General features: G+C 32.7%; 1 protein-coding gene across 11 annotated transcripts in view; it reads left to right on the top strand.

Moving 5' to 3' along the window:
- FAM184A (family with sequence similarity 184 member A) overlaps window positions 1–12,167 on the top strand; it is a 127,689-nt gene that overhangs the window by 88,769 nt on the left and 26,753 nt on the right. For 7 of the 11 annotated variants that reach the window (XR_005790013.1, XM_040474506.1, XM_040474505.1 and 4 more), the window contains exons 10-11: window positions 1,838–1,879; window positions 8,322–8,534. Coding sequence is in view for 10 of the 11 variants with exons in the window: in XM_040474506.1 (XP_040330440.1) it covers window positions 1,838–1,879; window positions 8,322–8,534 (255 nt within the window). In the remaining variant the exon portion in view is untranslated. The remainder of the gene's footprint in view (window positions 1–1,837; window positions 1,880–8,321; window positions 8,535–12,167) is intronic. The other 4 variants (XM_040474510.1, XM_040474507.1, XM_040474504.1 and 1 more) reach the window with 1 other exon arrangement.

Here is a 12,167-nt window from a genome sequence, read left to right as displayed (position 1 = left end):
ATTTTTGAATTTGTTTTTTGTATGTTTGTTTTATGGTCTTATTCAACTCTCTATATCACTCTGTACTTAAGATTATTTCCTGGAATTTAATAGTACCCCAATAAAGATTTTTTAGTTGAAAAACTAATCTTACTTCATTTATGTATTAACCAATTAGGGTATTGTGACCCAATAGCACTAGTGCGTTTCCCCATTGCTGCAGCCAAGTCTGTGATGTAAGTCACCCCAGGTCACAGCTCAAGGACCATATCTTTTGGTTTAGATATTTCCATGGCCTGTAAGAGTGTGTTGACAGAGGCAGTACCCATGTGAGTTTAGATTCCAAGTGTTCAAATACACTTCTGTTGTACAGAATCTAAAGTCTAGAATGCCTAAGGGAAGACCTGGCATGCCATTTTGATATGTTGTATTAGCCTAGCTTATCAATTAGTTCAGGAATCCTAAATAACACATATTTTTGTCTGATGATATCTTAAAGAATGAAAAATCAAATCTACTTCCTAAGTAAATGCCATACATTTTAGATTAGCTTCTAGTACTAGAACATCACTTCTGAGAAATAAAAGAAGTAAAACAAACAAGAAAAACAATTAAAAGTCCCTTAGCTTTTTGTAAATTTTGTAAAGTCTGGAGAAGTGTCTTTTTAGTATATAAAGAATATTGAGTATGAGAAAGCATGAAAAAGTAAATAAAATTAATATGACATGTATATAAAAGAAAAAGTATGCATTTACAAAATGTATATTATGTATATTATGTATTCTGTATGTAATTTTATGTATTAAATCAATGAGAAACTTTAAATTGATCAGTTATGGAATAACAAAATAGAAATTAATCTTTTTTTTCTCAGCTTATTTTTATAACTCTGATATATTTGTATCTTAAACTGTATCTTATATTAGTCTAAATAAATTGTTTACCAAATAAAAACTAGTTTAGCTTATGACACACCAAGGAATAATCACATTTTGAAAGAGAGAATTATTTTCTGTCTGAAAATTTAATTATAGTGTCCAAAGTAGAAAGTATTCCACAGGTACTTATTTAAATTACTAATATAAATTTAAAATACTATTTTGTATTTTTAGAAAGCAAAAAAAAAATGAGGCAATTGAAAATGAAATCACATTTTCTCTCATATTTGGGGAAAGAGAGGGTGTGGGTATTTCCAGTTGTTTTATATCACTGAAAATTTCAATGAACTTCTGAAAAATGAACCCAGATCATAAATAATTTTGCCAAATATATCCTAGAAAATAGGACTGAAGAGATATAAAAGCATCTCTTCTTTCTTTCCCCTAAATATAAAATCAGATTATTAGTAAATGTTCACATTTTTAATGATTATCTCATATTTATTTTTGGCCCCCAAATTATATAGTCAATCAAGTTAGTGTTTCAGTTCTCATCTGCTCATTTCTCTTGAGAAGTCTTTCATGAGCTTATATCAGTACTGAGTATAATGCTTTGAAGCATTTTATATTGTAGATTTCTGGGAGGAATTTAGAACAGTAAGATTTCTTCTACGTCCTTCAATAACCATTATCTTTCCAACTGAATTCTGATTTACATGTACTGGCCTTCAGTATTTTGCGTAGGTAAGTCTGCCATCCCACAAGCATCAGATACTGTCTTAAGGGACTACAGATAATTTAGATTTTGTGTCTTAATTTTTTTGGTCTAATTCCTTTCCGAAAAACTGTTTTCAACTTATTTTTTCTTGAGCATATTATAACTAATGTTCTGTGTTTTACTCTCCCTTTTATATTCCTCTTTCTTTCACTTAGTTGATTTCTGAATGTTTCCCTTTATTCCTTTGATCTTTTCTTCCTAGCGGCACTCTCTGGGTGAAGCTTTGCATAAATCTATCAACAATGTAAGTGAACGGCACTTACAATTTGTACACAAGGGCATGTTGCACTTTTGATTTTGCATAAATATCATCACTGCTTTACAGCTTTAACTTACAATATAAAAAATACACTTCGGTATTCAATAAGTTATGTTTCATATATGGGTAACAAAAGCTTCTAACTTTCAGCCATTTGTTTGTGTATGTGCATACCTCTACCACATTGTATTAATAAGGAAATTTTTATTACAAAGCCAAGCAAGATTTTACCTTTCAAACATAGAATTCGTTATTTAAATTACTCTGAAAAATATTTTTGAAAACTGTTAACTACTTGACTGTCAAAACAATGGAAATAAGTGTAAATATATTTTTTCTTTTGGTAAACTAGTTTATTTTTTGAAAAAGTAATATCAATTAACAGGTGTTAGTTGTGAAGGTTCATGAGATTCAGGACATATTTTATATTTTGATGTTGTAATTATGAAAAGATTTAAGTGAAATGAAGTAAGTTCCTTTCCTAGGAATTGCCAAAGCTATTGTTTTTACTTAAATATGCAGAAATTAAGCTTCAAAGTAATATTCCAATATAAACACCTCTTTAAAAAATTTTCATATATAATATGAAAAGAAAAAATGAAATTTATGTTTACCGTTCCCAACATTGTTCTTTAAAAAAAACAGAGCTGAAGATCTTTGAATATTTATTTGATATCCTAGGCCAGAGGTTCACCAACTTTTTCTATAAAGCACCAGGTGGTAAATACTTTTGGCCTTGTAGGCCCTGCAGTTTTTCTGGTAGCTACTTGACTCTGTTGCTGTTGTAGGATGAAAGTGGCCCTAACAATATGTGAACAAATCTGTGTGGCCGTGTTCTAGTAAAACTTAATTTACAACAGGCTGCAGTGTGGCAACTCCTGTCCTAGAGGACTCAAAGCTTGAGTCTAGAGATGTCCTATAAAATTTTGATACTTCTGGAGTGAAACTATTTCCTCATACCTTTCTAAATTATTTCTACTATGCAAGAAAAGACAACTTTATCTACCTTTAAAATTAAACTTTGCCTATGGAAAGAGCCCAAATGTCCATTGATGGATGAATGGATAAAGAAGATGTGGTATATACATACAATGGAGTATTACTCGGCAATCAAAAAGAATGAAATCTTGCCATTTGCAACTACAGGGATGGAACTTGAGGGTATTACGCTAAGCGAAATTAGAGAAAGACAAATATATGATTTCACTCATATGAGGACTTTAAGATACAAAAGACATGAACATGAAGGGAAACAAAAATAATATAAAAACAGGGAGGGGGACAAAACAGAAGAGACTCTTAAATATAGAGAACAAACAGAGGTTTGCTGGAGAGGATGTGGGAGGGGGGATGGGCTAAATGAGTAAGGGGTTTAAGTAATCTACTCCTGAAATCATCATTGCACCATGTGCTAACTAACTTGGATATAAATTGTAAAAAATAAATAAATTATAGAAAGTTAAAAAAATTAAACTTTGCTTTCTACCTAAAACATAATTAGAAATACATGAATACATTGAACATCATTTTTAAAATATATTTTTAAAATTTTTTTAATGTTTATTTATTTTTGAGAAAGAAAGAGACAGCATGAGCACAGGAGGGGCAGAGACACAGAATCTGAAGCAGGCTCCAGGCTCTGAGCTGTCAGCACAGAGCCCAACACAGGGCTTGAACTCACCAACTGTGAGATCATGATCTGAGCCATAGTCAGATGCTTAACCGACTGAGCTACCTAAGTGCCACTAAAAAATGTATTTAAAAATAAGCAACAAAGATATTTATCCCATTGTTGGTGAAATAAGACTACAGTTAGAAATTCACATATAACCTAGTAAGGATTTGGGCATGATCACTATATTAATCCAGTCTTTTTGACAAATATACTGATTGGGATAGAGATAAGAACCCAAATAAGGTAAGATTATTGTCAGAATTGTACTTCAGAATACTTGTGACAACATAGTCATCTTTACTTAAATAGTTATAAATGGAAAAACCTTAAATTGAAGTTAAATCAGTTAGTAACTAGAATGAGAATGCCTTGATTCATCCATATAAAAGGTAAAAGGAGTTGGTGACACAATGAAATCCCCATTAATTAATTCCCTTTGGTAACATCAGTCATTGAGGATCAGCCCTTCTAAGTTGTCCTCATCCAAACAAAACATGACTGTGTCAGTGTTGTTCAGCAGAGTGAGCAACTACCCACCCCCTCCACACATTCTTGCCCAGCCTTCCATGCAAACAGTTGTCTGCTATATACTGTCTTGTTCTAAAAGACAAGTGGTTATTGAGACCTTTGTCCTTTATAAAAGCTGTCTAGGGGTGCCTGGGTGGCGCAGTCGGTTAAGCGTCCGACTTCAGCCAGGTCACCATCTCGCGGTCCGTGAGTTCGAGCCCCGCGTCGGGCTCTGGGCTGATGGCTCAGAGCCTGGAGCCTGTTTCCGATTCTGTGTCTCCCTCTCTCTCTGCCCCTCCCCCGTTCATGCTCTGTCTCTCTCTGTCCCAAAAATAAATAAACGTTGAAAAAAAAAATTAAAAAAAAAAATAAAGCTGTCTACTTTCTTTCAACTAAGAATGAAAGAGTGGGAACATACTGCAGAAATATTTTAAGGACATTAAGTAGGCATTTTTGGGGTTCTTAATTGATAAATTCAGTTTATAGGTTTTCTTAGAAAAATACCAAGAAATTATGAACAATTGAGAATTTTCTCAGAATGGTCATAATTTTCCTAAGCTTAAATTTACTTTTATAGCTAGACTCTTCAAAAATAGCAAATTAGTGGTTAAAAACAAACAAACAAAAAAAGGAGCTAAAATATTCAGGGACCTTCAAATGTTTTACATGAACATTTACAGAAGTTGTTGATATAGTAATAAGTTTTCTCTAAGCCTGTGTTAGCAGTTTTTAATGTTGCTTTATATATTTGAAAGTATTGAACTGATATCATATGGTTTAGACTTTCTTATAATTTGTGTTGACTTTTCTTGTCAAAATTGTTAAGTATTTTGGCCTAACATAATTCCATATCCCATGTTGACATCCTATCACATCCAATACTTCAGATTTGATTCATTTTCTATTTTGAGGGTGTTTTTTCATACACCATTGTGAAGGTACAGAATCCTTGTGAAATTGCCCCTAGGAAATAGATAAAACTTTCCATTCTCCAGAAAAATGTATCCATATGTTTTTAATTTTAGTCTTTTTGAAAAGTTTACAACACTTTATATTTGAAAATATATCAGCGTTTTGGTAGAGGTCCGAGGGTAGCAATTTCTATTGGCCTTTAAAACTGTTTGCAAAATATCTCGTAGCTATTAATCAATAGAATATACTATATAATTCATATCCAACTCCTGTGGTAAGAATTTTTTAAATTACTAAAATTCTTTTCTGAAATAAGGATTCTTTTGGTTTATTTAAAACCAACAAAGCAAAACATTAAAATTTAAAATTATAACACATGTAAATAAACTAATACCACATAACTAGATACTTTGAATATATAATTTGAACAACCATTCTCATTCATTTATGAGAAATGGCTTTCTATAATTCTGTAATAAATGTACTGATAAAGATTGCCTATACTATTTGATGTCAAGTCTATCTTTGTTCTCTTTTATTTTGAATTAATGAAGTTTTATATTAATTATGTATTTTCATAAAATATACTCAGCTGTTTAAGTTACAGCTATACATAAAACATTAGTTCATTTTACATTGCTTTGCTCATTATTTCTGTGTTTTAAAGTGCCATGTAACTGTCACATTGAATAAAGGCTGATAATTTAATGCAATGCTACTAACTTACTTATAAAATGAGCGAAATAAGTTTTGATGCTGCATTGCATGATAAAGGCTTTCTGCATATAATTCATCTTATGGTATTGAGCATGAATCTAGAGACTTTATATAGCCTTAATATTATTTTGGTGTGCTTTTAAAGTTAAGAATACAGAATATCTAAGTATATTTGAACACTAAATTGCATGATAATGTCTTTTTTGCATATTCTTTATATTTTATTGAATATAGATAACAAAAATTGATCTTATATCCCAAAATGAAAAATAATACTTTGGAATTTTTTCAAGGTAAACTATATTATTTTGTAAAATATTTAAATGTATTTCATTTAAGCTAGAGAGGTTTGAAAGTGTCCTTAGATTTTTTTCTCTTATATTTTTTTTTAAAGTTTATTTATTTTTGAGAGCAAGAGAGAGAGGGAGACAGACTTCCAAGCAGGCTTTACACAGCACAGAGCCCAACATGGGTCTCAAACTCGGGAACTGCGAGGTCATGACCTGAATCAGAATCAAGAGTCGGATGCTTAACTGACTGAGCCACCCATGTGCCCCAAAAGTGTCCTTAGATTTTAAATACGTTACTGTTCTATTACTGTGGTTTATCATTTTAAATACTCTATTTCTTCATAAGTTTCATCCTTAAATAGTTAAAATGTGAGTCCACTGTAGTCCAATTAACATATGGGAGAGCTCTTTTTGATGCACTGAATTTTTGAAGTGGGTATTGCAGAAAATAAGATGCACTGCTATGAACTGATTGGCTTCTTACTAATCTAAGTGCACACTTAATTAAAGGACTGGACCCATGGCTACTACTAGTCCATATGGTACCTATGTGCAAGTTTGAAAGACATGCCCCCTTTCTTTGAGTGTATGCAGATGCATACGAGGGCAGATAGCTTAGTGAGCAGTTTGTTCACTGGTCCTTACTTGGCCAGGGGCCAGTTAATCACTTTGCAAATATCAATCACTATGCTACATGTAACATGGTCTTTTCCTAACATTTCCATATATATTCTAATAAGTTATCACCAGAGACAAGAGTGTCACATGGGTCCCCATGCTGGGTATGAGACAAAGGTTGAACTTGGGAAGAGAGTGGGCAGGTAGGTGCCTTTTCTGTTTCAAGGGCCAGCTAGCTGGGAAGAAAATGACTACCAATTACACATGAGTGTTCACAAACAACACATTTTACCCTTTTGTAATGTACTTTTTCTTTCTGGACTGTCCTTAATATTCATTTCATCCTGATTTTCTTTGTATAAAATGGTGAGAAGTCACATGGTATAATTTGTCTTAGTCTTCCTACTCTACAAGTATGTCCTTAGTTGCTGTTGTAACATTCTCCTTATTTTTTGCATCTCTGATGATTCTCCACCCTTTTTCTTTCCCAGGTCCCTTTTCCTTTGTGAGACATGTGAGGCATCCTATACCTGCCTTTCATCAGTCAAAAGAATATCTTATCCCGTTTACAAAACTCACTTTCCTCTCTCCCTTAGTCTTCTTCGCCACAGAAACTGTTTTACTTGTATATAAACACATATAGCATCTTAAATTAATGGAATACAATTGACAACTTTTTGTCTGGTTCTCCTATGTTCCTTAGCTTCAAACTTCTATTACAATATGGTTGAGTTATCTAGTTCCAAGTTAGATTTTCCTGTGTATGAGAAGAGAAATAGATCAAATTAAATGGTTATATCAAACAAACAAATGACATATGTATATATACGTATACATGCGTTTGTGCTTTTATTCTTTAAAAGGGACTCAGAAGCAATGCAGACATTAAGGGTGATGTCTGTTTCAAAAGGAGTGACAAACCAGTTTTCCATCAGTAAAGAAAAGTACCTGACATTGTGAGGATATAAATAGAGGACTGTGGGATGTTTGTGGTTTTAAAAAGCTTGAAGTTTACAAATTGTTTGAATTAAAATTCAAAAGTGAACATCTTTTTTTTAAACATAAGGATTCTAAACCATAAATGGAAAAATCTTTTATAAAGAGTAATTTTTTAAATCCTCAAAAAATCCTCAAAAACCATTTATTGAGCACTTATTACATGCCAGGGGCTGTTCTAAGTGAACACTACACTAATGTGTAGTAACACACTTCAGCTCACACGGCCTGGTGAGGTATTGGTCTAGTAAGTGGCAGAGCTAGGATTTTAACTCAGAGCCCCCATTCTTAACTACTCAATTCTACCACCTCACAAATCAGCAGTTTAACTATTTATACTATCTCCTTGAAGGACTGTAACCTAATAAATACATTAACATTAGTTGTCCTGTTTTTATTTCATATTATGAATTTTTATCACACTATAACACAGGTGTTCACTGTATTTCTAAATGTCGGGTGTTCTTTAGCTAGTCCACAAACTAAATACCAATAAAACTGTCTATTTTTAGGATATTATAAATAGAATTACAAGTGGTGGTACCTAAATATTAAATATTTATAATATATCGCAAAACATTTTAAGTGGATACTTAAGGCAATTATTTTACTTTAGTTAATATCTTGGAAATGCTTTTTTCCCTTAGATTGGAAATTTGTTATGAAGTATGCCTTGTATTTATTCTTCATTGTGTACCATTCTGTGGAATAGATTTCCTTGCTGAAACAGAATCTGGAGATGCAGCTTTCCCAGTCTCAGACTTCTTTGCAGCAACTGCAAGCCCAGTTCACACAAGAGCGACAACGACTTACACAAGAGCTTGAAGAATTAGAGGAACAACATCAACAGAGACATAAATCTTTGAAAGAAGCACATGTCCTTGCATTTCAAACTATGGAAGAAGAAAAGGAAAAGGAACAAAGAGTAAGTTTAATGTGATATATGTTCTGAGGTATCCGACAGCCTAATAATTATAAGCCTTCATGTTCTTAAGAATTCATTTTTTTGCCTCCAAAAAATTATATATTGCTTTATTTCATTGTGTTTTCTAGAATTTTTCTTGTGGGGGTCAGAATGATTAAGCATACATACTAGTTACACAGATTAAACTAGGGCCAACATTTTATTTCTGTTTCCCACCATAATGCCAAATTCATGCTATGGCCGATACACCATCTGGTTTGTCGTATAATTGATGGTGGTTAAATAAATTTAGCATGGTCCTACTGAGTTGTAACCACTGTAATCACTTAATACTGTTTTGAACTTATAATTGCCTTTCATCAAATTTTTCAGTTTTCTGTCTCAGGTTGGATCTACAAAAGGCACAAATATCTAAGGAATTTATATTTTTTATCCCATATTTTTGTCCTCAGACTACTGCCCCTCCTATAAAAAATTCACAATAAAATGAAATTGGAGACATTTTAAAATAGTACAATTCCCTGTATACCTCCCCAAAGGCTATGTGAATAACTAGTGATACAGAAAGATCATACAAAAGAGATTTAAATCAAATAGATACATTATTCTTCTTCTGTGTAAGGCACTAGTTTGACATGTCGTAGTGTGATTAATTTTGGTTCAGTTTATTTCTTAACACTGTATTTTTCATTTTATTCTAAGGACTTTATAATTAAGATAAAATATTTGATAGAAAATGCAGTTTTACTAACAATAATTTGCACCATATATAGTAAATTAATGATATAGGTTGTTTTCTTTTTAAAAAAAATTTTTTTTAATGTTTTTATTTATTTTTGAGACACAGAGAGACAGAGCATGAGCAGGGGAGGGGCAGAGAGAGACAGGGAGACACAGAATCTGAAGCAGGCTCCAGGCTCTGAGCTGTCAGCACAGAGCCTGACATGGGGCTCGAACTCATGGAGGGTGAGATCATGACCTGAGCTGAAGGCAGACGCTCAACTGACTGAGCCACCCAGGCGCCCCAATATAGGTTGTTTTCAATCCTTTATTTGGGTGCAGGCAACTATTTTAAGAAGTAGTAGGCTGTAAAGAAATTGTTAAAACAAAATCACATTCCATTAAAAACAAATGACTAGCCTATCCAATAAATTATAGTCTATCGATCTTATCTGGAAAGTTAAGGAAGTTTCATTGGTTAAAAATTGGGCCTTATTTCCATTATCCATGATGAATATAGATGCGAAAACTGTGAACAAAATATTAGCAAACCAAAATTAACAATACATTTAGAGAAATCCATACATCATGATCACATGGGATTTATTCCAGGGATACAAGAATGGTTCCATATCTGCAAATCAGTGTAATTTACTGCATTATTAAATGAAGGATAAAAATCACATGATCATCTCAGTAGATGCAAGGAAAAGCATTTGACAAAATTCAACATTCATTTATGATAAAAACTCTCAACAAAGTGGGTATAAATGGAACACACCCTAATATAAAGGCTACCGGTGACAAAACCACAGCTAACATCATACTTAACAAAGAAAAGCTGAAAGCTTTTCCTCTAATACCAGGAACAAGACAAAGAAGCCCTCTTTCACCACTTTTGTTAAACATAGTATTCCAAGTCCCAGCCACAGCAATCAGACAAGAAAAAGAAATAAAAGGCATCCAGATTGATAAGGAAGAAGTAAAACTGTCACTATTTATAGATAACATGATACTATACATTGAAAATCATAAAGAATCCACCAAAAAACTATTAGAATAAATGAATTCAGTAAAATTGCAATATACAAAATTAATATATAGAAACCTGTTGGATACAGAAACCTGTTGGATATCTATACAGTAATAACAACTATCAGAGAAATTAAGAAAACCATCCCATGTACAATGGCATCAAAAGAGTAAAATACCTAGGAATAAATTTAACCAATGAGGTGGGACTTGTACTCTGAAAACTGACGTGGATGAAAGAAATTGAAGATAACACAAATAAGTGGAAAGATATGTCATGCTCCTGGATTGGAAGAATTAATATTGTTAAAATTTCCATGCTACCCAAGCAATCTCCAGCTTCAATGCAGTCACTATTGAAATTGCAATGGCATTCTACAAGAGTCTCATTTGAGACCTAGAGACCTCTGCAGGTTGAAAGTGTTGGAGAAACATCTATCATACAAATGGATGTTATGTCAAAAGAAAACTGGGGTAGCAATACGTATATTGAACAAAACTGACTTTAGAACGAAGATTAACGAGACAAAGAAGGATACTTACATAATAATAAAGGGCATAGTCCAACAAGAGGATATGACTATTGTAAATATTTATGCAACCAACATGGGAACACCCAAATACATGAAGTAGTTAATAGCAAGCATAAAGGAACTAATTGATACTAGAACAATTATAGGGAACTTTACCATTGCACTTACATCAAAGGATAGATCATCTAAACAGAAGATCACCAAGGAAACAATGGCTTTGAATGACACATTGAACCAGAGAGATTTAACAGATATAGTTAGAACATTCCATCCTAAAACAGCAAAATGCACACTGTTTTCAAGTGCACATGAAATATTCTCCAGAATAGATCACATATTAGGCCACAAAACAAGCCTCAAAAAATACAAGAATGAAGTCATACCGTGTACCTTTTCTGACCTCAACGCTATGAAACTAGAAGTCAGCCACCAGAAAAAATCTGGAAAGACCACAAATACATGAAGGTAAATAACATGTTACTAAACAATGAATGGGTCAACCAGGAAATAAAAGAAGAAATTTAAAAGTACATGTAAACAAATGAAAATGAAAACACAACAGTTCAAAACCTTTGTGATGCAGCAAAGTGGTTCTAAGAGGGAAGTTTATAGCAATTCAGGCCTACCTCAGGAATCAAGAAGAATCTCAAATAAACAACCTAACCTTACAACAAAGGAACCAGAAAACGAACAAACAAAACTTAAAACCAGCAGAAGGAAGGAAATAATAAAGATTAGAGCAGAAATAAATGATAATAGAGCTAAAAAAAAAAATCACTGAAACCAGGAGGTGGTTCTTTGAAGAAAAAAAAAATGAATAAAATTGATGAACCTCTAGCCAGACTTATGAAGGAAAAAAAGACAAAGGACCCAAATAAATAAAACCAGAAGTGAGAGGGGAGAAATAACAACCAACACCACAGAAATGTGAGCAACTATAAGAGAATATTATGAAAAACTATATATCAGTTAATTGGACAACCTAGGAAAAATGGATAAATTCCTAGAAACATGTAACCTGCCAAAATTGAAACAGGAGGAAATAAAGAAATTTGAGCAGACTGATAACCAACAAAAAAATTGCATCAGTAATCAAAAAACTTCCAACAAACAAAAGTCCAGGATCAGATGGCTTCACAGGTGAAATCTACCAAACATTTAAAGAGTTAATACCTACTCTTCCCAAAGTATTGCAAAAAATAGAGACGGAAATAAAACTGCCAAATTCATTCTATGGTGCCAGCATTATCCTGATACCAAAACCAGATAAAGACACCACTAAAAAAGAGACCAACAGGCCAGTATCTCTGATGAAACATAGATGCAAAACTCAACAAAATACTAACAA

Source organism: Herpailurus yagouaroundi, unplaced genomic scaffold (genome assembly GCF_014898765.1).
Source record: "Herpailurus yagouaroundi ecotype Mexico unplaced genomic scaffold, PumYag 139, whole genome shotgun sequence".
NCBI classification, from domain to species: Eukaryota; Metazoa; Chordata; class Mammalia; order Carnivora; family Felidae; genus Herpailurus; species Herpailurus yagouaroundi.
The sequence above is the reverse complement of the archived record's forward strand: the minus strand, read 5'-3'. Positions and strand labels throughout refer to the sequence as shown.